The 26571-nt window shown below is 34.7% G+C and overlaps 2 protein-coding genes and 1 pseudogene across 2 annotated transcripts; 1 reads left to right on the forward strand and 2 right to left on the reverse strand.

Moving 5' to 3' along the window:
* Positions 1–1877: 1877 nt before the first annotated feature.
* LOC128190515 (uncharacterized) lies at positions 1878–4478 on the reverse strand. Its single transcript, XM_052862594.1, has 5 exons — positions 4419–4478; positions 3348–4147; positions 3038–3188; positions 2226–2321; positions 1878–2005 (listed from the first exon to the last, which is right to left on the reverse strand). The coding sequence occupies exons 1-5, from the start codon at positions 4461–4463 to the stop codon at positions 1985–1987; spliced, it is 1113 nt and encodes a 370-aa protein (XP_052718554.1). The 5' UTR covers positions 4464–4478; the 3' UTR covers positions 1878–1984.
* Positions 4479–13182: 8704 nt separating this feature from the next.
* Positions 13183–18028, reverse strand: LOC128189594 (glutamic acid-rich protein-like; annotated as a pseudogene).
* A 5575-nt stretch (positions 18029–23603) lies between these two features.
* On the forward strand, positions 23604–25750 carry LOC128189043 (serine protease inhibitor dipetalogastin-like). The gene is made up of 6 exons (XM_052860453.1): positions 23604–23677; positions 24153–24302; positions 24400–24513; positions 24700–24828; positions 24981–25103; positions 25449–25750. Coding segments are annotated over exons 1-6 (639 nt in total). The 5' UTR covers positions 23604–23675; the 3' UTR covers positions 25570–25750.
* The last annotated feature ends 821 nt before the right edge of the window (positions 25751–26571 follow it).

Genomic DNA, 26571 nt, shown 5'->3' on the forward strand with positions numbered 1-26571 from the left:
GTCGAGCTTAAAATAGTGAAGCTGATTTACCATTAGTATATTTCGTTATACAATCGAGGGTTTCGAAAGGTTTTCCCTGGAAACGGCAATCAAAACAAGATAGTTTAATATGGTAAAAACACCAATGAAAAACTACGAAGAAATCTGAGCGAAATAATCTTAATAAAATCAGCAATATAAGCGAATAATAGTTCATGTTCATGCTCACCTTTGCACCTCAAGCTTTAAACATTGTTCTAAGTGATACCATCAAGCCAAGTAATTTATGTTGACTAGTGTGTAATCTAAATACAATTATGAACATTTTCTAAAGTAAAAAACAAAATCATTCTCTGATATTAAATACCCCCACGCAACGAGTTTTCGTGATACTTTGTAGGTATATAGGACACTGTGTTCTAGTGGATGTGCATATTATCAGGAAATTCCGATTCAATTATATTTCTGTAATGTCGAACCTTTCGAAGGAGCGTGAGGCATGTGAGCTAACTCACGTTCTCTTTCATGATTGAATTTTGCTGAGGATCGCACGTCGTAAAAAAATACATCAGTTGGTCGAGTCACGTTGTACTTTACTGTTCAGTTATTTAAAAGTGGTTAAATTATTCTGTTCATTGTTTGGGCCACTAGATGTACATGTATTTATTATTCTCCAGAGTGTTCACCAGTTGGCTTATCTAAGCTGTCAGCCTTTTTGGGCTGATCATCATTAAGCTAATTTTTTTATCACCAAAATGCATTTGGTACTCTTTTATCTTTAAAACAACAAATATTAATCGTGTTTAATTTCACTCCCAAACTCTAAATGGACCCATTAATTAAAATCTTGTTTGCATGAGAAGACAAGCTTATTCATCGCCTTTTTTTTCCCGGACAAATACGCCAAAAGTTAAGATTAACATTCGGTTCAGGTGAGCATCAACTAATTTTAAACCTGCACGGTTACTAGTAGCTGTAAGAAAATATTTATATTTTCTTGAAGAGAGATTTTAATGTCTATTATAGAATTGCATGTACACGCGCGGATCTAGAGGGTGGAAGCATGAGGGGGGAGGATCTGGCGAACTTTTAAATATTACTTAGACCGTAAATCTGAAAGGAACGTAAAAATACATGTATAAACAATAAAACGTTTTCCCTGGTGGTTCACTCTTTTTAGTGGTTCATTTGAGTATAAAGGAAGCGAGCATTGCTTAATAAATGTGTAATGCCCGATAATTTCATAACAATGTGAAGGTAGTATCAAGTGTTACAAAAAGACCCTCCCCCAGAAAAAAACAAAACTCAAAACCAAGGTCAGCAATATTTGCTTCCTTAAAGCATGAGCTTTCACTAACTCTATATGGATAAAGTCCAGAGAGCTAGAAATGTAGATATTAAAAATTACAAGTACCGGTATATGCTTTCGTCAGAGGTTCAAACAGGTCATACAATGCCCATTACCTTCATACCCGCATAAATCATCACCTAATTAAGAACGAAGGTATGGTCGTTGGTACTAGTATTTCAGACTATATTAATCTCCTTTAAAAATATAAATAAAGAAAATTTTAAAGCTAAAATATTAGGACTATTTCTTTCCTAAATTATATTTCATATATTAAATGGAAGATCCGATGTTAATTTTTGACCATCCAGCCTCACTATTATAATCGATCAATAAAAGTATTTTTTCCCAATTTATTACTTCCTGTATAGAAGGGGTTCAATAAATGAAAAAATATGGATTATTAATTCCATGTACTCGTCTGACTTGCAACGGTCGACATTTCAAAACATTTCTATAAAGGCTTAATATTTTTTACATGTTCTGTGCCTTGTTATTGAGAAAAACTTCTTTCTTATAAATTTTCATAGAAAACGAAGTCATAGATTAAGTTTTTCTTTTATTTTTTTAACTCGAAAACTCATCATTGTAATTAACCGGACGGATTTTGATTTTGCTGGGAATTTCGATTCTTGGAATAAGGTTCTTCCATATGCATCATGCGCACGTTTCTTCTTCCTAAACGAAAAAACAAATATTTTACATACCGTATTTCATGTTCGCTGATACTAGTATCATAGATCGATTTTCTCAAGTATATATATATATATATATATAAATATATCGGTGTGACCAATAGTTGTATGAAATCAAGCAAAGTTTATAAATCAATTCTGTATTTTATTATTGTATTAAAATATTTTTTTAAGGTTTTATTATTAAAGTTGTAAAGAATTACCTTAAATTGAGAAAAGCTAAAGAAGAAAAGCTTTCTCGGCATAAAGCCTTCATCGTCCTCTTCTTCATCATCATCGTCATAATCACCAAGGACAAACTAAAATCAATAATAAAGAAAAAACGTTAGAAATGTTATCGGGATTATGCATGAAATGGGGCCGGGATACAAAATTATCTAATTAAAATTAAACTTGTAATATTGCTCCCCTACACACCCTATACACTTTTATAGCGTATTGTAGATGAGCAATATTTTAAAAGTTTGATTTTGATTTTATTAATGTACCAAAATAGATGCACATAATTTGATATTATGTACATCTATTCTCGTTGAAGGCCAAATCACTTGTTATTCACACGTTTTATGTTGATGATATAACAGCTTTTCTCATTAATCGAAATTTTGTTGAAGTCTTCTTTAACCATTTGTTCAAAACAAGTTAAACAACCCAAACTTTCTCATACTAATCTGTTGATTTTTCATGTTTTGATACATGTGCCCCCCCCCCCCCTCCCCGGAGATCATTACATGTTCTAAATGATAAGCTATACTGGAAAATCCTATTTCAGTCAATTGGGTTATTAACAGAAACATTGGACGGAAAATACAACTAGAGTCATTTACTAGTAATTAACTCGTTAACTTTACGGAAATAATTGACACTCGTGCGACTTCAATTCTTCCATTCTTTCATATTAAACAAACTTTGGAAAAATACACATTAAGAAACGAACTATAACAGTTATCACAATATTTTGAAGTCCTCTTTATTTCTTGAAAAGCTATACAATAATCAGGAAATGTGACATTACCTTGTTTCTTGTGTCGAAGCCAGTCTTTCCTTCATCTACTTCATGTTTTATCAGCTGATTGGATTTGACGGCTTCAAATTCAGGATCTTTTGGCGAAGGCTCCTTTGATCCAGTGTTTAGTGTGTTGTAACTTTGTTCAGCTTTTTCCTCCCTGAGAATAAATTAAAATCTTAATATCAAACGTTGTGAATGTTGTCTGTACATGTCATCTCCCTTATGGAATTGCTTTCTTACAATTTTTTAAATATATGACATGAAGATCAATCACTGTTCTATGGTTTGTTGTAAAAGAGGAAATAAAGAAGTTTACCCGATATCATCAATTTTGTTTTCAGTGTCATTTGCTTTCTTCAAATCTTTTTGCCCTTCCTCTCGAAAATTTTCTTTCTCTTTCTTCAACTGTACATTATTCACATGCTTTGCCTCGATCCCAGCATCTTTAGGCGGCGTAGTGTTCACTTCGGTCACGTGGGTGAACTTTTCTTCTTCTCGCTTCACCTCCATACAGTTCACGTCATCCTTTTTGATTTGGTTTTCAACTTTCAACTGTTTTACATTGCTCTGATTCTTCAATTCATCTTCAACTTTATCAAGTATTTCTGATTTTACTCTGGTAAGTAAGTATTCAACCAACTTGCCAAACTGTACATCCTGTTTCTTATCATCTCCGATCTCCATCTTTGTTGATTGAACTTCAAAGTCCTCAATCAGTTCATATTTTCTTTGCAGATCAGTTTGGTTTTCCTCATATTTCTCTAAAGCTGCCATCACTGTACCCTCGATTTTATGCAGATTGCAATCTTTTCTCCCGTCCCCTTTAGATACTTGTATCCTCTCATCCTTAAAATCAATCGCTCCAAGGTCGTCTGACATTTTTCCATTGGGAGCCCCCATGGTTCTGTCAAGATGCTCTGTTTTCTCCGAACTCTTCATCTTTTTAACGTACGGCCGTCTCCTCCGTTTACGCTTGATGTGCCTTTCAAGCGCAAGAAGTCTTCTTTCTTCCAATACGGGGACATTTCTAAAGCGACGTTGGATTTCTCCATTGCCAATACCATTGGCTCTCTTGTCTGAACATTGAATTTTCTGACCTTCTGTGACTGGACCTTCCTAGATAATTCATGGATAAAAAGGACGGCTGAATTATGTTGCAACGTAATTAATCTTCAATGATATTTTTAAAAAACCACAAACGAGTACCACCTACTATAACATTATATCTATGTTAATGAAAACGATATCGGTCAAACTTTGACACACAGAGTCTTACAAATTGATTTATTTTTCGGGGGAGCATAGTGTATTTGGAGAACTATACTCAGAATACCATATCAGTAAAGTGAATAGACTTTTTCACTTTTCTCTCAGTAATTTCACTTACCATGTTGATAACCGGACCATAACTGAACTGTGACTGTGAATCCATTTTCTAATCTGAAACGATATAAATGTATGCCTTCTATAATCACAACAAATAGTAACTGTTTTTACACAGATATCTAATTATTATATTTGACGATGCAATCAACCGAATACAACGCAGGATATTTCATTACCAGCCATATCTTCTGAATTGTTTGTTGTAGTGATAGCTATTGCGTTGTTTTTCATTGTGACGTTACACTACATGACTGATTGTGACGTCACGTTTACACGGGACTCGACTCAAGAAGAGCATTCCCATGATTTGGAAAAAAAATTGTCGAGGACCAAAACCATCTGTATATACATGTAAATAAAATATATCTTATAAAAGAGAAATGCAATGAAAACAGATATTCGCTCTGCCATGTTGTCGTCTGTATTTGGTTACTTGAAGTCTACAAGAATATTGACCGTTACGTGACGCGGTTTAATGTTCTATATACCAATTATTGTTTTAATATCAACAGCAAGATTATGGGTAGAATTGCACTGCAACATTCACTTACGCTGATTAAGATTTCGATGGTCGTGGTCGTTTTAGACAATATTAATTTCCTTGAGAAGAAGAGCTTTATAAAAAAGGAATACACTCAAATTTTTAAGCTCAAATATTAAATTTTGTAATCATTAAAAGACACACAGCCATGATTGCTTCATGATATGCTCCCTTTTTTACCCGGAGAAATTGACAAGTGTAAATAATGAAAAAGTCTGACATATCGTATCTACGGAAGCGCATTAGTGCCACTCTGTATTTTTTTTCTTTAAAATTCCAACTTTAAAGTTTGAATTTCCAACTTAAAAGTTGATTTTTCCAACTTTAAAGTTGGAATCGTTGGAATTTCCAACTTTAAAGTTGATTTTTACAACTTTTAAGTTGGAAATTCCATCTTTAATCCTGGAATTTCGAACTTCAAAGTTGAAATTTCAACTTTAAAGTTGGAAAAATCAACATTAAAGTTGGAAATTTCAACTTTAAAGTTGGAAAAATCAACTTTAAAGTTGGAAAATCCAAGATTAAAGTTGGAAATTCCAACTTTAAAGTTGGAATTAAAAAAATATATATATAGAATGGCACTAATACGCTTCCGTACGTATCCATTAGATACACCTTGCAAATTTACCACAAAAACTGTGTATCATTTGGATACTTTTACGTTGTTTGCAATGCAAAATCTCATTTCTATCTTTTTATCTTCTTTCAGAAAAAGGGTGGTTTCAATACAGAATTCTTGGATTTTTTTCATGGTAATGAATACAATGTCGGGCAGTTTGTATACAAGTACAAGTATTTATCAATTCATATTTACATCTACAGAGTATTATCTCCTCTATTTCTTAAGAAAATATATCGAGATTAAAACATACCCTTTTCCATATCACAGCTTGTATCAGCCCGAGACTCCAATATCAGCCCGAGGGCCGAAGGCCCGAGGGTTGATATCGGTCGAGGGGTGATACAAGCTGTGATATGAAAAAGGGTATCTATTATTGTATTTATTACATACTTAGTAATAAATTTAAAAAGAAAACCCATCAACTTGAACAAATTGATTATTCATATCATGTGAAAAAAGTCTGGATATGTACATGTATTTAATAAAAATATGAGTTTTTCTTGTTTTAACAAACATGAAGCTACGGAACAGAATTTCATCAGGTTTTAAAAGTTGACTGCTTTAAAACATTTGCTAGCATTTGAAGTTTTCAACTGCACTTAAAAATATCGACTGTAACTGAAAATGTTTTATTTTTCGTCTGTAAACAGGCAAAAATGCCGAAGCGAAAAAAGGCAGTGGAGTTCCGCAAGGGGTGTGATACGGATCCATATCAGCCCTGTAGGGCTGATAACCTGTATCAGCCCCGGAGGCCGATACGAATTTTGTGATGTCATCTGTATCACATGTGCCAAAAACCTGTATTTATACTAAGTATGCAATAAATAGCTTTATAGGAGCTGCTAGGGCTGAAATCTACATAATCCAGTTATAACAAGTTTATCGATCGGTCGAAACCGTCATCAATCTAAGAAAAATCACTGACTGCATCAATAATCATGATTATGTCAGACTCAAATTCCCATATAAGACGACTTGACTGCATCTTTTATTTAACGTACTGATGTACTTTAACAATAATTTATTACTTTTACTTACTTTTTCAATTCCTTAATTTGTTAAAAGAAAGTGTAAATATAAACAATAACATGCTTTTTTGATGATTTATGCAGACTACTGGCATTCAGAAGATGGAGTTGTATTCGCTTTTCACAATTTACTATACGAATAGTAATTAGTACTAGACTAAGTATTCTGTGGTCGATTAACTAATTAAATAAACCTTAGTATGCTGATGAACGTAAAATTAAAATCCACACAAACTTATCATGATATTCAGTTTCGCCTTCGGCGAGCTACAATCCCACTCTTAGGTTGGAGTAACATTGATGCGGAACTTTGGTTATTATATAAGGAATAAGGAATCATTCTTTGAGTATTATGAGGTGATGATTTTGGTTGGGGCGTGATCAAATCCAATAAAGCCCGAAGGGCTTTATGATAGATTTGATCACGTCCCGACCGAAATTATCATCTCATAATATTCAAAGAATGATTCCTTATTACTTATATTTATATAACATTAAACCATCGTACGATTAAATATTTAAATTTAAGTAAGCAAACCCCGCTGGCGCCTCACTTTGGCGTCACTTGTATTATGGGTTATATAGTACAAAATCGATTCGTAGTGTTATTACAGGCAAAGACACTGGAAATGTAAATATATATAACATATATATAACAGTCCTATCCATTCCCCAACTTCCTCTACAGATCTTTAAAAAAAACTTGGCCTATAATTACGATGCCGGGGCCCTATGCAAAATGCATTGACTTCAACTTAAAAGCCAGCTGCACAAGAAAAAATTGTCCTTATTTACATCTGTGCTTGAAATGTGGTCAGGGTCACCCATCTGTAAACTGCTGGCAAGGCCAATCGAAACAATTTTCCAAGGTCCCCTCTATGCTACAGACCCATTCGTCAACTCCCTCTCATTCGTTTCGCCCAAGACTCTACAGGCCAAATAGACAATAAAGTACATGGTCTTTGGGAATTAGGCCTTTCCCCAATCAATTTAGACAAATTACAATACAGGCATTCATTGTACCCCAACCCTTTGATTGCGCGTGAATTATTACATGGATTTAGACAAGGGTTTTCATTGCAGTATACTGGTCCTCGCATTGCATTATCCTGTAAAAATTTGGTATCATCTCTTAGCAAAATTACAGAAAGAAATAGAACTAGGTCGGATCTTGGGGCCTTTAAAAAAATCTTCCATTTCAAATCTGCATTGTAGTTCTGTTGGGGTCGTACCAAAAAAGCAAAGGGGTGGAGAATGATTATGAATTTATCATCCCCAGCTGGCAGAAGTGTCAATGACTTTATAGACCCTCAGGAATGAACTGTAAAATATTCTTCTTTTGATAAGGCAGTTCTAATGATACAGATTTGGGGCCCACTGCTATGATTGGGAAAAGGATGTTTCCAATTCCTATAGGTTAGGTTATTACCTGTTAGACCTCAGGATTTTAGTCTGTTGGGATTTAAGTTCATGGGCGATTGATAAATTGATAAATGTCTGCCTATGGGCTGTTCTATATCATGTGCTCTATTTGAGAAATTTTCCTCCTTTTTGCACTTGGCATTGGAATACAAGTCAACTTTGACAGATGTTATTCATTACTTAGATGATTTTTTGTTTGCTGGCACACATGGTTCAACAAATTGTCAGTACTTGATAGACCAATTTCAAGATTTATGTCAATTGCTGGGTGTTCCATTATCAAAAGAAAAAACAGAGGGGCCATCTACATGTCTTAGTTTTTTGGGACTAGGCAAAGATACAGTTAAACAATCAATTTTTGTCCCTTCCGACAAGGTGGTAGAACTTCAAGAACATATTATGGAAGTTCAAGACAAGAAAAAATTACACTTAAGCAACTTCAGTCTCTGTCTGGTTCTCTAGCTTTTATCACTGAGGCATTGCCAGCTGGAAGGGAGTTTTCATGTCGTTTGTATGGTCTCATGTCTGGTGCATCTAAGCCCCATCATCTTATTAGGTTGTCAAGGGGAATTCAATATGACTTGCAGATGTGGCTAACTTTCTTGAAAGAATTTAACGGTACAACAACATTTCCTTCATTGAACTGGCAATCAGATCAATGTTTACATTTTTATTCTTATAGTTCAGCATCTCATGGTTGTGGCATAATTTTTAAGACAGCATGGGCATTTTACAAATGGCCTGAAAGTTGGAAAAAATCATTAGTCACTGATATTACATTGATAAAACTTGTCCCAGTTGTTGTAGGCATTGAAATTTGGACTGAAGCATAACAGAGTCAGAAGCTGTTATTGCACATTGACAATTTGGCATTAGTTCATGTTCTCAACAATAAGACATCAAAGAATGAAAAAGTGATATAACTAGTAAGATATCTCGTTTTGATTTGCTTGCAGTTTAATATTCAGGTTAGAGCTGAACATGTACCTGGTTCAAAAAATCAAATTGCTGACTCCATTTCTCGTTTTCAGTGGAAGAAGTTTCGAGACATTGCGCCTTGGGCAGACCATTATCCTTGTCAAGTTCCTACAATATTTTACCAACTTTTGTTGACCATGTCGAAAAGTTTGTCCAATCAAGCTTATCAACTAATACTACAAATGCATATGAAAAAGCAGTTCAAGCTTTTCAGTTGTTTCGGGCACAATTTAGTTTGCAGCATACTTGGCCACCTACAGTTGATCAGTTAATAAATTTGTTGGCATATCTTTTTGCAAGAAATTTAAGTTATTCTACTGCCAAGTCATATTTGGCAGGCCTGGGTTTTTTCTTGCAGTTGCATGGGTATCATAATACAGTTAAGGCCTTTATTGTTCAAAAAATGTTGACAGGTTTTAGACAGCAAAATTCTACACAAGATATCAGAAGTCCCATTACATACTCAATGTTGAGTAAAATATTGAGCGCTTTACCTAATTTGACAAAATCGGTGTATGAAAGTCACTTGTTTGGTGCTGCTTTTCCCTAGCATTTTTTGGTATGTTCAGAGTTGCGGAGATAACACTGACTCGGCACAGTTCTGTTGAGAAAATACTGCAGTTATCAGATACATACATTGATTCAGATACAATTCTCTTGTTTTTAAGATATTCCAAGACTGATCAGTTTGGTAGTGGTACAACTATAAATTTACCATCACAAAATCCCCAGAATCAAATGTATGCTTTCAGTTTCTTAACTCTTACTTGCAATGTAGGCCAAGCCAATTAAGCCCACTTTTTTGTCATATTAATGCCGAACCCTTAACATCATTTTCAATTTTCTAGCATTTTACAAAAGTGCCTGAACTTTTCAAACAATTCAAAACATTCAAATCCCATTCTTTTAGAATAGGTGCTGCAACTCATTTGTATATGGCAGGTATACCTGAAAGTCAAATACAGAATATGGGAAGATGGCAATCTAATGCATACAAACATTATCTTAGACCAGAATTAGTTTAATTGGGACAACAAATTGTGACAGAGGGTTACAGCATTTACAATGTACAGTGTTCCTTATTTAAGTTTCAGAATACATTTGGATTGTTGGGTCTTCCATAGTAAAGAGGGCCAGAGAACATATCTCCCAAGATCCTGAATTCAATACAAACTTAAGAACAGATATGAGTATCATTTGGAAAGGTGTTTCAGGCCTGCGGTGGTGTAATCTCTTGTCGACTATCCAAGAATTGCAAGTTAAGTACCCAGTGCCGAAACTTTTAGTCATTCATTGTGGGGGGGGAATGACATAGCAGATATTTCATTGTCAGGTCTACAAAAGTTCATGAAACGTACCTTAAGGGAAATTTTTGAAATCTTCCCCACTACACGCATTGTATGGTCCCAAATTTTACCTAGGTCTTGTTGGAGGTATGCTATCTCAAACATCTCTGCAGAAATTTCAAGAAAACGCATTAACAGCTCAATTGCTACATTTGTGCTTAATCATGGTGGGACATCGATTAAATATCTAGAAATTTTAGCCTTTCACCCCACCTTAATTTTGCCTGATGGGGTGCATCTTACAAATTAAGGCAATTTTCATTATTTAACAACATTACAGAATGCGTTAAAGCAGTTCATTCAAAATGGTTCAAACAAATTTCCTAGTTTATAACTCTATAAATATATCATTTTCACAAGTTGGTTAAGCTTCTGTAATTGGTAATATTTGTTTACTTGAGGCATAGTATCATGCACAAATTTGGTTTGTGGATTGGCAAGGTCATTGAATTTGTTGCAAATTGGGTATTTTTATTGTACAAGTGTGTACACACCAAGTCGTCAGACCTCTGATTTGGAGGACATTGTTAGAGTTTATCTGAATCTGTCAGTTGCTATTATTTGATAATATATACCCAGTAGTTGTCGAGTTGGCATTTTTTTCAAAGAGTGGGCAGGTTGTCGATTTGGAGTAGAGCGAATAAATTTAGTAGAGTTGGTAAAAAATCGGTTAGTCACATAGTTATTGAGTTGGTATTTCTTATTATGCTGGGATATTCTGAGTTGGCAAGTATCCAATTTAAAGAGAATTTTCAATTTTGATTTGGAGGCAACTTTAGTATTTTGCCGATTTGGCAGGTTTAGCGGCAATGTTATTGTTTTTTTGTTGTTGCCGATTTGGCAGGTCTCCGATTTGGAGGCAATTTTTCACTTTGCCGATTTGGCAGGTCTCCGATTTGGAGGCAATTTCAGTATTATGCCGATTTGGCAGGTCTCCAATTTGGAGGCAATTTCAGTATTATGCCGATTTGGCAGGTCTCCAATTTGGAGGCAATTTTTGATTTTGCCGATTTGGCAGGTCTCCGATTCGGAGGCAATTTTTAATTTTGCCGATTTGGCATGTCTCCGATTTGGGGGCAAATTTGAAAATTTCTTCAGGGATGGCATATAACATGTTAAGAAAGTGTAATTTTCTCCATTTAATTGAGGTATTCCTGTCAAAATGCGGCCGCTCAGTTGGCGGTAGGATTTCTAGGAAATCCATTTGGCACAATATTTGCAGTCGGATACTGTTATTTCCAGGTCCGACTGCACTTATATAAACCTTTTGTGCTATTTTACCATAAACACTTGTTTACTTAATCAAAATATTGTTATCTAATAAAAGTCATGACATTTCTGCCACCCATGTGTTAAGTGCTATATTTTGGTTAATTTTTGGATAAAGTGGAGCACAAATGTGCTAAACCCGTTTCCTTTTAAAATGCTCATGTTCAATTTTTAAAACTGATATTAATTCTAATTAATCCCATAATGTGGCATCTCTGTGTTTTGCTTTTAAGTAATAGTCTTTTCGTAATAACTTTTTTTATGTGAAGCAGAGATATATTAAAACTTGTCACTTTCTGAAATGACCTGACAGCTGTCATAATTGGCTAGCCTGGCAAAAAGGGTGGACTAACACCCTGTATTCCATACTTGGGCTCCATATGAATATATTCGATAAGGATGGGGACCGAGGGATAGACCAGTTGGCCCGCAAAAAAAAAAACGGTTTGCAGGACCAGCAACAGGTATAGCTAGCCTGGTCAAAATGAGAAATTTCATGCCATACAGTTGTAATGGGAATATTATTCAAGAGGCAGGCTATCACCTTGTATTCCATATCTAAGGCTTCATATTCGGTAAGGATGAGGCCCCGGGAGAGACCAGTTGACCCTCGAAAGGAATTGAGTGTACACGACCCACGACCAGTAACAGGCTTATCTAGCCTGGTGTATATGGGAAATTTTGTATAATACAGTAAATGGGAAAAATCATGAATAAACATTATTTACCTTTATCGACCTCATAATCGAAAACAGAATTGGCCATTACTGAACATAAAATAAAATTTGAATTAACCCACGAACCTTTATTATTGCAAAATATATTCTGTTGAAACATTTCATGTAATGCAGTTAAGAGTATTTTCAGACCTTCAAATTGCAATCTGCTTTGCATGTTGTAATCTTCTAAGAGCCCTGTTTTCGCGTAAAAATGTATTGTTTTGATATACATGTAACTGCCCATGCGCCAAACTCCTATTTGGAGTATGTTATTTCACAGAAATCAGCTTCCGTTTTCGGAGTCCTTCCCAAATTAAAATTGGGTGATGACTGGTGCTTCTGAGGATGCCATCGGTAAAACTCTGAATGTTTCAATTAAAGCAGCTGTTTTCAGATGTAATTGTCTCAATCCATGATTTTATTACGGCGATAGAAATGACGATATAAGAAAATATGCATGGACAAGGGGTGAATTATAAAAATATCATAATGATGAACTTGTATTGAGAAGATCTCCCCCAAGGGATGGCACGTTTACAGTTTTTAGTCCGTTCAAATAAACTTTTATTTCATAAAATTGATTTAGACAGTGACCAAAGAGAGATTCGGAATGCAAATCTAAAGTTTCAGGGTTTTTTTCTTTGTGGTGTATGCAATATTTGATGAATTATGTGTGTATGAAGGTAGTGATCATTGCTGATGCAGCTAGGTTATCTGTTTTATTTGTAATGTTCGCTACCTTTAAACGGACATAAATCCCAAAAGAAAAAATGTTTTGATATTGCAATCTAAGGAATCAAGTGCCAACAGATTTTAGATAAAAAAATTAGCCAACTACAGTCAACAAAATATACTAGTATTTTACTTCTTAAACTCGTAGCAATATAGATCAAATTAACCAGGTGATGAAATGGAATGTTGTTTTTGCTAATGATTCTTTTTCTTCTATTATGCAGAGGTTTCTTCTTTCTTAAAGAAACGAAATGAAAAACATCATAGTCATTAACGCTGAATTTAAATTCATAAAAGTACGAATAATTCAGTTTTCAACCTATATACTAGGATTAGTGAACAGTAGTAGTTTGTAATCAAAGAATTAATTCTGTTGTATATATTTGCAGTGAAGTAAAGATTTGAAAATCTTATATAGATGTAAAAGATTACCTTGAATTCAGAAAAACTAAAGAAAAATAGTTTTCTCGGCATAAAGCCATCATCATCATCATCATCATCATCTTCTTCATCATCATCGACTTCGTTGTCATGGAGGACAAGCTAAAAATTAAATGAAAAGATAAACATTTTTTATCGGTATCAAAACTGAATAATAAGTTACATAAGTCTTATTTCAGTGGATGAAGTTATAAAGAAAACAAGGACCAAAAACTTTTCCACTAATGTATATAAATTTCAGTGTAATTAAGACCAAATAACATCGACTTCTTCCTACTTTTCAAATTAAACAAAACTTTGGATATTAATATTTCATTTAAGTATTGCGATGTTTTCTTGACGAAATATAAAATAATCAGAATATGTAAATACCTTGTTTCTTATATCTACATTAGTCTTTTCATTATCTCTTCCATCTTTTACCAGTTCATTTGATTTGATGGCTTCCGATTCGGAATCTTTTGGTTTAAGTTCCTTCGGCTTAGAACTACTTTGTCCCGTGTTTTCATCTCTGAAAAACAACATGAAATGCATTTTGTTTTTTAATCAGATCTAGACCTTTATATATGCATAAATCAATACATGTAACAATAAATTAATCCCAGATACACCGAATATTAGAATTAACAAGCAAATAAACAAGAGAATTTATTTCCGATAAAAAGACAGTAATAACATTTAGTGGCGAGTTTTGTCACAATCTATTTATACAAAGCAAGCCCATACCAGCGGAACCCAAGGAATACTTCCCACCTACAGGGGTGACCTCCCCTGGTCACTGGCGCGATAGTACCCCCACAGGCGACTGTGGTGGGAACAGTCCTCTAGGTGCCCACCAGAGTGACTGCCACAACCCAAGGAAGAAATCAAGTTCTGACTCGGGCCCTAACTCTTACCTGCCTCCCCTGGTATAACCCACCTGGGAATTTTCTAAGCTGCTTGTCTGCCTTGTAACTGTTGTCTGATAAATCAGTATCTATTAGAGGCTTAGTCATATGAACAATGTGTATATGCCAAAATTATAGTCTCAGGGACGTTTGAATTGAACAATGATGCAGAGTTGTCTCGCTTGCACAGGAATTAAAAGCATTTATCACAATATGGTGATAAATGCAAGAAATTCAATATTATTAATATGTTTTACGGTGCGACCGTTGGGGCGAGCGCAGCATGTGATCAAATAATGAATTATGATAAATCAATAAAAATAAAAGTATCAACGTAACTGAATTTGAATGCAAAATAAAATATAAGCATGCCTTTTTTTCTAGTAAATTTTCATTATTCAGAATTTATAAGATTGTTTATTTATTTAAATATAATTTATCTCAGATACAATGTTGTTGAATAATAAAGATTTTAACATAATGTTTATTGCAGTTTATTTCCTCTTTTCTTGTAGCAGACATTTTTCTTAAACTTAGTACATATAAAAAATTGACTTATCATAGAGTCCCCCCCCCCCCCCCCGTTTAAAAAAAAATGTAATTTACGTATAAAAAAAATTGCTGATCATATAAGAAAAACGGTTTTGGACCCCCCCCCCCCCAGGGAGGATGTAATTAATGTGAAAACAAAGATACCGTTGAGCAGTTAAAGAGCTAAATGCATACTACGCACTCACCATTCCTTACCCGGATTAGAATTTCCCTGATTTTGAGAATTTCTTTTTCATTTTGCTTGTAAATATTTTTTGAATGATGCTGCCGCGCCCCCTTTTAAAAAACGTTCCTGGAAATTACTGTAAATATATAGTGAATAAAATAAATGTGAGCATTCATCCAAATGAGAGCAAGTTACAACTGTTTTATTTCCTATTTAAAAAAAAAATGTCCCCATTCGTTAGCTTTGCAAGATTTTGAGAAGATTTTGGTATTTATATTTCAGCAGATTTACAATAACTGCTTAGAGTAATTTCCCCTTATTGTGACGTCAAAGTTCACGTCGGTCAAGTGTCGTCTGTCTCTTTGAAAAAAAACCTGAAAAAAACTAAGTGAAATATACTGTTTTGTTTACTTAAAAAGCATGATATTCTTGAAATTACACAATTTATCTGTTTCTCAAAAGTTTAACTTTGATTCTCGCGAGAAGGAATCAAGTCTAGTGAGATCGTCCGACATTGATAAATTGCATTGTGGGTCGAAATTTACTGACTCCGAAAAATTCTGTGGGATCAATGTGCAAGAAATCCATTGTGACGTCACTCGAAGGAACGACAACTCTGTTAGTCTTACGTAATGGAATTATTTTATTTACAATGCATTATGTACATAGTCTTTTATCTTGTTCTCGTGAGAGTGTGAAATGGGAAACCATATTTATATGGAATTACTGGGACGATTAAAACAAGGCATTACTGGTCCGATTTACTGACGCCAAAAAAATCCGTTGAATGAATGTGCAACTAGTCCGAATTTTCTATTCACACACGCCTTGCCGGTAGAGCTCGCTTCGCGCCGGCGCTGCGCGCCGGCGAGCTGCGCTCGCTATTATGTAAACGGTGTGACCGTTAGACCGAGCGCAGATTTAACACAGTGCAGTTTGATTTTTGTATATATAGAATAAAATTTATTTGAAACGCACACAGTAGGATCCGCCTGTTTGCCTATTCAAATCATTAGCCAAGGTTTAACTAAACGTCGCGTGCTCAGTCTACATTGTGACGTCATATTTAAGACGTAAAACTGACGTTCAAGTTTTGTCTTCGGAAATAGCCGAAGAGAGTATCGTTATTCCGAACTATTTTTTTATTTCTTCTTTCATTGTTTATCAATTTAATTCATATGAATGCCGCTGTAATAAAATTAAATACTTTATTCGGTATCTAAAAGATCAGTTCCTTGACCTTAATGTTTTTATATTCCATCTGATAATTTGATAAGACATACATAAAACATGTCGTGTTTCTTGATTGAAGTACTATTGAAAATTATCTGGTTTCCATTTTAATTTCTTTTAATTCGAATTACCTTCTATTGAAACACTGGAACTTATTTAATCGAGTTTAGGGGCAACAAACTTCGATAAGTACTGATCAATCAATGATCGAACTAACTTTTTAAAAACAAAATGGCTACCAAGATGGCGGCGCCCAGGGCTGGAAGAAATTTTTTTTGGCCTTAGTACCCCTGATTCAACTTTCATTTTTCACTGATTTTCTTATATATACGTGTTACCATTAATCCTCGCTTCGCGAGGCGGGCTTCGCCCGCCTCTCGCTGCGCTCGGTATAACAAGTACAGACAACATTTGCAATCATTGACTGTTATCCGATCTAAAATTTTATTTTGAAGCAAGAAGATTAAACAATGAAATAAAAGTCGTACATGTAAGTGACTGATCCAATATACATGTGATGCAGTAAAAGAGAAAATTACCTGATATCATCAGTTTGGATTTCAGGGTCCTTTGCTCTCTCCAAACATTTGATATGCCCTTCATTTTGAAGGTTTTCTTTCTCGTTCTTCACGTTTTTTATCATTTACACGATGTACTTCCATCAAAGCATCTTTAGGCGGCGAAGTGTTTACTTCCTTTACGGCAGTTAAATTTTCTTCGTTTTCTTGCTTCACCTCCATACCAGCCCCTTCATCCTTTTTGATTTGACCTTCCTCTTCAACCTCTTTGCTCCGATGGTTTAGTTCATCTTCAACTATATTCAGTATACCTATTTTTTACTCCGTCAAGTAAGTATTTAACCAACTTATCAAATTGCAAACTCTGTTCCTTATTTTGTCCGACCTCCTTCTCTGTTGATTGAGCTTCAAAATTATTGATCAGTTCGTTGTTTGATTGCTGATCAGTTTGATTCTCCTCGTATTTGTCTAAATCTGGCATACTCGTACCCACGATTTTATTCAGAATGCAATCTTCTTTTCTCTTCCCATTAGATACGTGTATTCGTTTATCCTTATGATCAAACGCCACTGGGTCGTCTGGTACTTCCGCCATGGTTTTGCCAAGCTGATGCTCTGTTTTGTCCGAACTCTTAATCTTTTTGACGTACGTACGGCCGTCTCCTCCGTCTACGCTTGATGTGCCTTTCTAGCGCAAGTAGTCTTCTTTCCTCCAATACGGGTATATTCTTAATCCGACGTTGGATTTCTCCATTTCCGATTCCATTTGTTCTCTTGTCATCTGAACGATGAATCTTCTGCATGGCCCTCTGTGATTGGAACCCGTTCCTAGATAAGTAAAAGACAAAAGTGGTTGTTTAATTCCGTTGCAACTTTATAAATTATCAATGATGCATGATTTTTAAAAACTAATTGTAATTGTACATACCATATTGATAACTGGACCATTTCCAAGATCTGAGTTTGACTCCATTTTACTGTGATCTGAAACAAGAGATGTCTTCTTAACCACATTTAAGATATAATGTTTATGTACATACATGCAATGTTTGATGGTGCAAACTACCGACAACTATGCAACTTACATTACCTTCTATCTCCTCTGTGTATGCTATGGTGATAGTGACTGCGTCGTTTTGATTATGACGTGATATCATGTGACTTTGATTGTGACGTCATGCTAATTCGTGACTCAATTACGAGATATCTAGAGGGGATCGAAAGACTCCCATTGGATTAATGTATATTTAAGAAATAAACAACGTTATTTAGTGAACATGGCGTTATGAATAGCAATTGCTCTGTTGGCATATTTCATGATGCGCGCTAGCGCATCATGGAAAATATGCCAGCAGAGCAGTTGCTATTCATAACGCCATGTTCACTAAATAATCGTTGTTTATTACTTATATTTGCATTTTACCACTCCCAAATACCCTGTATTAGCCTAGACCTTGACATTTAGCTATTACATCAAAAGTATACATTCTGACTGTAATGTATCTTTTTAATTCATATAGATTTGTTAACAGAATCAATGATATGTTATAACAGTAATTCCTTTAAAATGTTATCATAAACATGTTTTAATTAAATACATCAATTCTATGGAGTTGGAGAAAAACACATGATGTATCGTATAGTGGTTTAAATCTATAACGTCATGGAAAAGTATATATAACGTTACACCTTTATGACGTCATAGTATACAGACAAAGCAATTGCGATTATAGAGAAATAATTGCAGCTCCTCTGTATGGGGAAAAGAACAATGGGAATGCAAATATAGATAAATTCATACAGAAAGTTACCAAAATATAGACCTTGAACCCCCACCACCCCACCCATTGATAATAAAATTATGAAAATTGAACAATTTATTTGGTAAATATGCATAATTTCTCCCATAGGATTTACAAATTGATTTTTAAAGACACTAAATATTTAAGAAATAAACAACGTTATTTAGTGAACATGGCGTTATGAATAGCAATTGCTCTGTTGGCATATTCCATGATGCGCGCTAGCGCATCATGGAAAATATGCCAGCAGAGCAGTTGCTATTCATAACGCCATGTTCACTAAATAATCGTTGTTTATTACTTATATTTGCCCTGTATTAGCCTAGACCTTGACATTTAGCTATTACTTCAAAAGTAAACATTCAGACTGTGATGTATCTTTTTAATTCACATAGATTTGTTAACAGAATCAATGATATGTTATAACAGTAATTCCTTTAAAATGTTATCATAAACATGTTTTAATATTACATGTAAATACGTCAATTTTAATCGAGTTGGAGAAAAACACATGATGTTTAGTATAGTGGTTTAAATCTATAACGTCATGGAAAAGTATATATAACGTTACACCTTTATGACGTCATAGTATACTGACAGAGCTATTGCGATTATAGAGAAATAATTGCAGCTCCTCCGTATGGGCCTACAGTGGAAAAGAACAATGGAATTGCAAATATATAATCAATGTTCCCTTAGTATTAACAAATTGATCTATAAAAAAAAAAGAGGAAGAAGCACTGATTATATAATCAAGGATATATAGCAAAAAAAAAAAAAATACTAAAATTGAAAACAGATTGCTTTCCTGAATATTGATTACTGTGGTTTAAAATATCAACTTGTTTTATTTGATGGACTCATCATGGCGTGCTGATGTATCATTTTCCGTTTCATGCATTGTTTTAAAATTGTTCGATTTTTACTAAATTGATCGAGTAATCCAGCACCAAGTTGTCGTTTTGTTAAAACTGGTTTTTAATTAGCTCACCTGAGCTGAAAGCTCAAGTGAGCTATTCTGATCACATTTTGTCAGTCGTCCGTCTGTCCGTCCGTCCGTCCGTATTTCCGTCTGTCCGTCTGTAAACTTTTTACATTTTGAACTTCTTCTCTAAAACTGCTTATCCAATTTCAACCAAATTTGGCACAAAGCATCCTTATGGGAGGGCGAATATAAATTGCAAAAATAAAAGTCCGATCTGTATTCAAAGCGGAGAAAACCTTGAAACTGTAGAAAAAGTGGGGTGCATTTTTAAAAATCTTCTTCTCAAGAACTACCGAGGCAAATTCAACGTAGTTTAGCATAAATTATCCTTATGGGAAGGAAAATATAAATTGCAAAAATTAAGGGGTAATTTTGTTTCAAATCTAAGTTATTACGAAAATAATAATAAAGGAAAGGCGTGCTTCAATGAGTTTAATAGCTTCGGGCTCGGCATCCGGTAAAATGGGTAGGCAAGACTTGGCCTGGGCAAAACAAAAGATTGGCAGTTATTAATCTGCCAATCTCATTAAAATTTCAGGATATTTGATGGACTAGTATATTTGTATTCGCTGTAGATATTGCTGCAAAATAATGCGTATTTGGAATTGACGATTGCCGATCCGCCCCGGCATTTATTTGCCACGGCCCGGGTTTGCATACCCATTTTACCAAGACTCGTATTCCATACTTCTAAAACGAGGTTCTTTGTTTAAAGCAGCCATGACATTATACGAAAAAGGGTCGATCTGACTATGATGAATTTGCTTGTTGTGCAACAGTTCGCGTGTGAAGGGAAGTTTTGAAACATGAAAAATATATTGGTGCCGATTTTGTGAAGTAAATTGAGGCTAAATATTTCAATGCGTTGACAGTTTTCACACATGACGTTGGTGTTAGCTTGTTCTGATTTTCGTTTTGTTTTCATTATTTATGCTTTGTAACCTGGAAACTATCGTCTGTATTTCGTGATTTTTACGTATCAAATCAAACAGAGACTTCAGTAAATCAAACAGTTACGTTAACTGTTTACCTGCGCAAATTAAACAAAATCTGATGTAGGGGTACTGAAATACAATTCATTCTATCGGTAATTCGGCAGTATCTTTTGCGTTATGGTAGATTAATGCAATAGGTTTTGTTGAGATGCTCGGCATTTTCTCTAGTTTATTCAGTTTAAATAGAGTTTGATATCGCTTACGGAAATATGTAGGTATATACATGTATATATATGATTCATTTCGAAAAAATAAATTGTGTTCTTTATTTGTTATACATGTAGTGCATGTTTCTTGTGTTTAATTGTTTACAATTTCTATTTACTAACCATATTTGAGTGTTAAGCTTCGAATTATAAGCAAGATACAGAGATTTGCTCTCAATTCTATGTTTGTACACAAACTTAAAAGCTAAAGATTAAAAAAGTAAAAAAAATTGCCAATATTTATTAGATCAAAATCTGTTCTTCCAGAAACCAACTTATTGAATTGTAAACTTAACCTTTTTAGCTCACCTGAGGATGGGGCCACAATGGGGGTCGAAGTTTAACAAATGAATATATAGAGTAAATCTTTAGAAATCTTCTTCTCAGAAACTAATCGGCCAGGAAAGCTGAATTTTGTGTGGAAGCATCCTCAGGTAATTTAAATTCAAAGATGTGAAAATCATGACCCCTGGGGGTAGGGTGGGGCCACAATGGAGGGTCGAAGTTTAACATGTGTATATAAAAATTAAATCTTTAAAAATCTTCTTCTCAGAAACTAATCGGCCAGAAAGGCTGACACTTGTGTGGATGAATCCTTAGGTAGTGAAGATTCAAATTTGTGAAAATCATGACCCCCGGGGGTAGGTTGGGGCCACAATGGGGGATCGACGTTTTACATAGGAATATATACAGTAAATCTTTAAAAATCTTCTTCTCAGAAACTAATCAGCCAGGAAAGCTGACACTTGTGTGGATGAATTCAAAGTTGTGAAAATCATGACCCCCCGGGGATAGAGTGGGGCCACAATGTGGGATCGAAGTTTAACATAGGAAGATATACAGTAAATCTTTAAAAATCTTCTCAGAAACTAATTCGCCGGCAAAGCTGGAACTTGTGTGGAAGCATCCTCAGGTAGTGTAGATTCAACATTGTGAAAATCATGAGCCCTGGGGGTAGGTTGGGGCCACAATGGGGGATCAAAGTTTAACATATGATTATATACAGTAAATCTTTAAAAATCTTCTTCTCAGAAACTAATCAGCCAGGAAAGCTGAAACTTTATTATATACAGTAAATCTTTAAAAATCTTCTTCTCAGAAACTAATCAGCCAGGAAAGCTGAAACTTGTGTGAAAGCATCCTCAGGTAGTGTAGATTCAAAGTTGTGAAAATAATGATCCCCAGGGGTAGGGTGGGGCCACAATGGGGGGGGGGGGGTGTCAAAGTTTAACAAAGGAATATATAGGGTAAATCTTTAAAAATCTTCTCAGAAACTAATCAGCCAGATGATTCTTTATAATTGTTAAGACTTTGGCCCCAGGACAATTCTTTGGCCTCACGAGAAGGTTCAGAGTTTGGTGTACGTTTATATCCCATATATAAACTATTGTTAGGGATCTTTTTTAGAACTGCAATACCCAACATATGATATGACTATAAAATCATCCTGTTAGAAAAGGGACTAATGATTATAAACATAAGAATATCCAGGGGAAAATGGATTTTATTTATACAGGATTAACAAGAATTATTGTACATTGTCCAGATAGTTTGTATTATGACTCCATTGAGCTGATTTTATCAAATCTATTGTTCCTCAGGTGAGCGATGTGGCCCATGGGCCTCTTGTTATATTCATCGTCTCAAGCCACGGGTTTTGTGTCCATTTTATTTCCACATAGAATGGACACAAAACCCGTGGCTTGAGACGATGAATTATATTCTATGGCTGTTATTCTGTTTTCAGTGTTTTGTTCATAATTTACAAATTTTTGCTTTTATTATTGTGACTTATGATCGTTTTAAAACCGTGTGTCCCGGGGGCTTGATCACAGCTGGTACTCGTACGTTAATTGTGACGTTTATAAAAACCGGACGGTCAATGTCCACGAGACAATTTTAATATGTCTATTTCACGGAGTATATCCATCAGAGATGAAGGTTTTAAATTAAACCAGTAAAAGTTTAAAACTTTGAAAATTGAAAATGCATCACCCGCTCCCTCTCTGAATTGCAGCATGGCCTTAAGTACCGTGCATTCATATTAAGAAAAAACACGCACACTTTTTATCTTTATGCTGACAATAATTTTACATGTATCAAACTTATGATTATCTTGAAAAAATAATTAATCACGATTAATACTGATATTTTGGAACACTAGCCGATGTTTACTGACATTTATCACAAAAATAAGGGAGTCTTTTTCTTTTACCTTGATATCATGAAATACCAGAAATATTTTATAGCGATCGACATTTTCAACTCGAAGGCTTCTCAACAAGAAATATATTGAAAGTAAAATTTTTTGGGGGAAAATGTACAAGTGGGAAAACTATGAGATAATCAATCACAGATTTTGTGAATCAGTAAATCAACATAAAACTTCGTCTGGTCAAAACTTTGGTCGTGGCCATATTTAGGCCATAAAAATCTCCTGAACAAAAAGAGTTCTGTATAAACGTATAGGAAAACATTCAAGTTTTAAATTTAAAATTCACCTTTAAAGAAATGAAGGTAGATCTTATGGTTTAACTTAGTTTCGTTGGCCACACAGCCTCATTAAGAATGGTATTTTTGATATATTTTGGACACACTGAAAATGTTGAGATTTTAAAAATGATTTATTCACTTATTTTGGATTTTGGACGTCTGTGGGGGTCAAAGTACGGAAGGGGCTTTTGTTTATTATGGCTTAAAGATGTTTGTTGTCATTTCACTTTTTTTCTAATGAATATTAATCATGGAGTTGCTTCTTTAAGTTTACTATAAATGTTGAAGTATACTTTAAAGAGAACGGGACCAGAAGAACGGAAATGTAAGTTTTTGGCTTTGATCAAATAATAGGAATTTACGATAAGAACATTTTTTCCTCAGAACTAATGCTATCTAATCATTAATGCTTCCTTTTGGATTTAACAATCGTAGTTCTGATACAGTAAGTTTGGGCATTATATATAATGGAATGAATGAATCAAAGGAATGTAAGAAAATAAGATCGCTGAATTAGACAACATATGATTTTATATTTATAAGAAGTTTTCTACAGCTATGAGAAATAAAAAAAATATACAGGAAAATAAGTTAAGAACATTTTTTCTTCTCAGGAACTAGGCAATATATGTATGTAAAGCAACAGTCCCAGCTTTGAAAAAAAAATCATAATTTATTTGTTGTAAGATTTTTTGCCGAAGAGTTAGAGGTCAATAGCTTAGAAAAAAATTATTTTTTCTCAAAAATTTCAAACGTTTTTACATTCAAAATATCCGTTTAATTCTTTACACTTTCTTTAGGATGATCACCGTCGTACTTTTGGCTGTGATTTCATCCATTTTTTCAATCACTCTGTCAACAAGCGAACTGTGTTCATGTCCAGACAAGGATGAGCCTGTTTGCGGAGAAAATGGCCTCACCTATACCAATGCTTGTTTAATGAAATGCGAGTGAGTACATTTATTCACTCTTTTCGCAACTGTATTTTCATCAAAATTCGAGCGGACAAATCCCAAATTCTTTACGGCGAATATCACATTCTTTCAGCGGAGTGGCAGCGGCCCAAGACCCGATGCTCTGCTGTACGTGTGATCTCACTTATAACCCTGTGTGTGGAACAAATGGCAAATCTTACGGGAACCGGTGTATGGCATCTTGCGTGTAAATACAGTTTTACAAACCGTTGTATATTAAGTAATTTTGGAAACATTCGGAGATTTTAATAAAAACGTAATAAAAAATAAAAACCCTAATAAAATCTCTCTCTCTCTCTCTCTCTCTCTCTCTCTCTCTCTCTCTCTCTCTCTCTCGTTGTAACTGACTGTAATTGTAAGTTGTCTGCCAAAGAGGAGTGCGGATGAACCATGAGGGTGAATGCCTACGCTACACCACTGTATCCCCCTGTCCTGACGTCTACGAGCCGGTCTGTGGGGCGGATGGGATGACCTACTACAATCCATGCAAGGCTGTCCAAGCGTAAGATTCCTAAAGTCAATTTGACCAAGATCCCCCCCCCCCCTCTTTTTTTTACTCTGAAGAATTTTATATTGTACACAAAATAAATAATACATCATCATGTACAGATAAGACGCTGTGTAAAAATGTACTGTGTGGTTTTTTTCCCTCAGGAAGGCAATAATCATATCCAATGGTGAATGTCCGCGGAATTGTGTTTGTCCGGACCACTACCGCCCAGTGTGTGGGAGCGACGGTGTAACTTATCCCAACCGATGCGTGGCTGGCTGCATCAAGTGAGTCATGTCATTTCTTTCTAGCTTACAGTGACTTTTTGTTAAAAAAAACCCCAAGATAACTATGAACAAAAAACTTCCTCACAAATCTGAATTGTTTTGACATCATCATCATCATCGTCTTCGTCGTCGCCGTCATCATCATCATCATCATCATCATCCTCCTCCTCCCCTATGGCCTTCTTGTAAAGACGTGTATATTTTATCACATGATGAAGAAATCTAGAACTACACCAAATTTAAATTCATCCCCCCAATTATTTCTTGTTACTGAACACAATCTTTTTGATTGTCTTGTGAAATACATGTATATTACTTGGTTATTATTTTTATCATTTCTTACAGTGGAATTTATAATTTCCAAGTTGGAGAATGTCAACAGAGAGGGACAGAGAAGGGAACACAAAGCAACAGTCTTCTGGACCGGATTCTGAATTCTCTACCTATTGATATCATACAAAGCTAGAGAAAGGATGTCAAGCAAGAGACCAGAAATACCGTATATAAATCTTACCCTGATTTCGATACCAAAGGCATTCGAGATTTCGATGTTCGAGATTAAGATAGTCAGCCTGTACTATGTTGATAAATTTTATAAAATTTGATTGATGTATATACAATTGTAGTCATTTTCATCGAATTAAATTTTATTTACTGAAATCCTTGCATTGTTTTTGTTTTTTTTTTGTTTTTCGCAATGCTATATTGATTTAATTTTGAGATCCTATTACTTGATTGCGTTACTATGATAAAATACACTTATTTTACGACCTGGTCGTTCATCCGATTTTTTCAGACAGGGAGCTACAGACCTGCAGCTACTATCTCCTGAACTAAACACAGGTATAACATAAAGACTGTTATTACCTAATCAAAGGGATTTTGTTGTTTTATTATAAATTAAATATTTGCGTCTATTTTGAACTGCCGGTCAATAGACTTCGATCTATTGGACCGCCGGTCAATAGACTGCGATCTATTAATATTGAACCTGCAACGTATTTCAGAACGCGAGTATGTTAATGTTACATCCTTTCGATAGTTCTCAGGGAATGTATATTCCTTTACATAGACGCTGTTTTAGTACTTGGTGAAACTAAATTCAATGTTATCAAAATGGAGTATCAAATAATCAACAGTTTTTAAGCTTTATATAATGTAAAAGACTATTTAAAATCTAATGGGTTGAAGACTCCCCCTTCTTTGTGTAAACTAATATTAAATAGAGATGTTGTAATGCATGCAACAGGTTTTGTGCTTGTAAAAGATGAAAAAAAAATCTGAGTATATTGCATAATGGCACGAAAACCATCTGCAATATACAAATTGTAAACACCGAAAACTAAAAAAGGAATTAGGTAATAAAACAATTATTTAATGCTTGAACAGTCAATAGACCAGAATCTTTTCCCTTGGTGCAGGGAAAAGCTCAGTATGATCTATTGCCCGAGGCCATACATTGTATTCG

This window comes from Crassostrea angulata, chromosome 6 (assembly GCF_025612915.1).
Source record: "Crassostrea angulata isolate pt1a10 chromosome 6, ASM2561291v2, whole genome shotgun sequence".
In the NCBI taxonomy this organism is placed as follows: domain Eukaryota; kingdom Metazoa; phylum Mollusca; class Bivalvia; order Ostreida; family Ostreidae; genus Magallana; species Magallana angulata.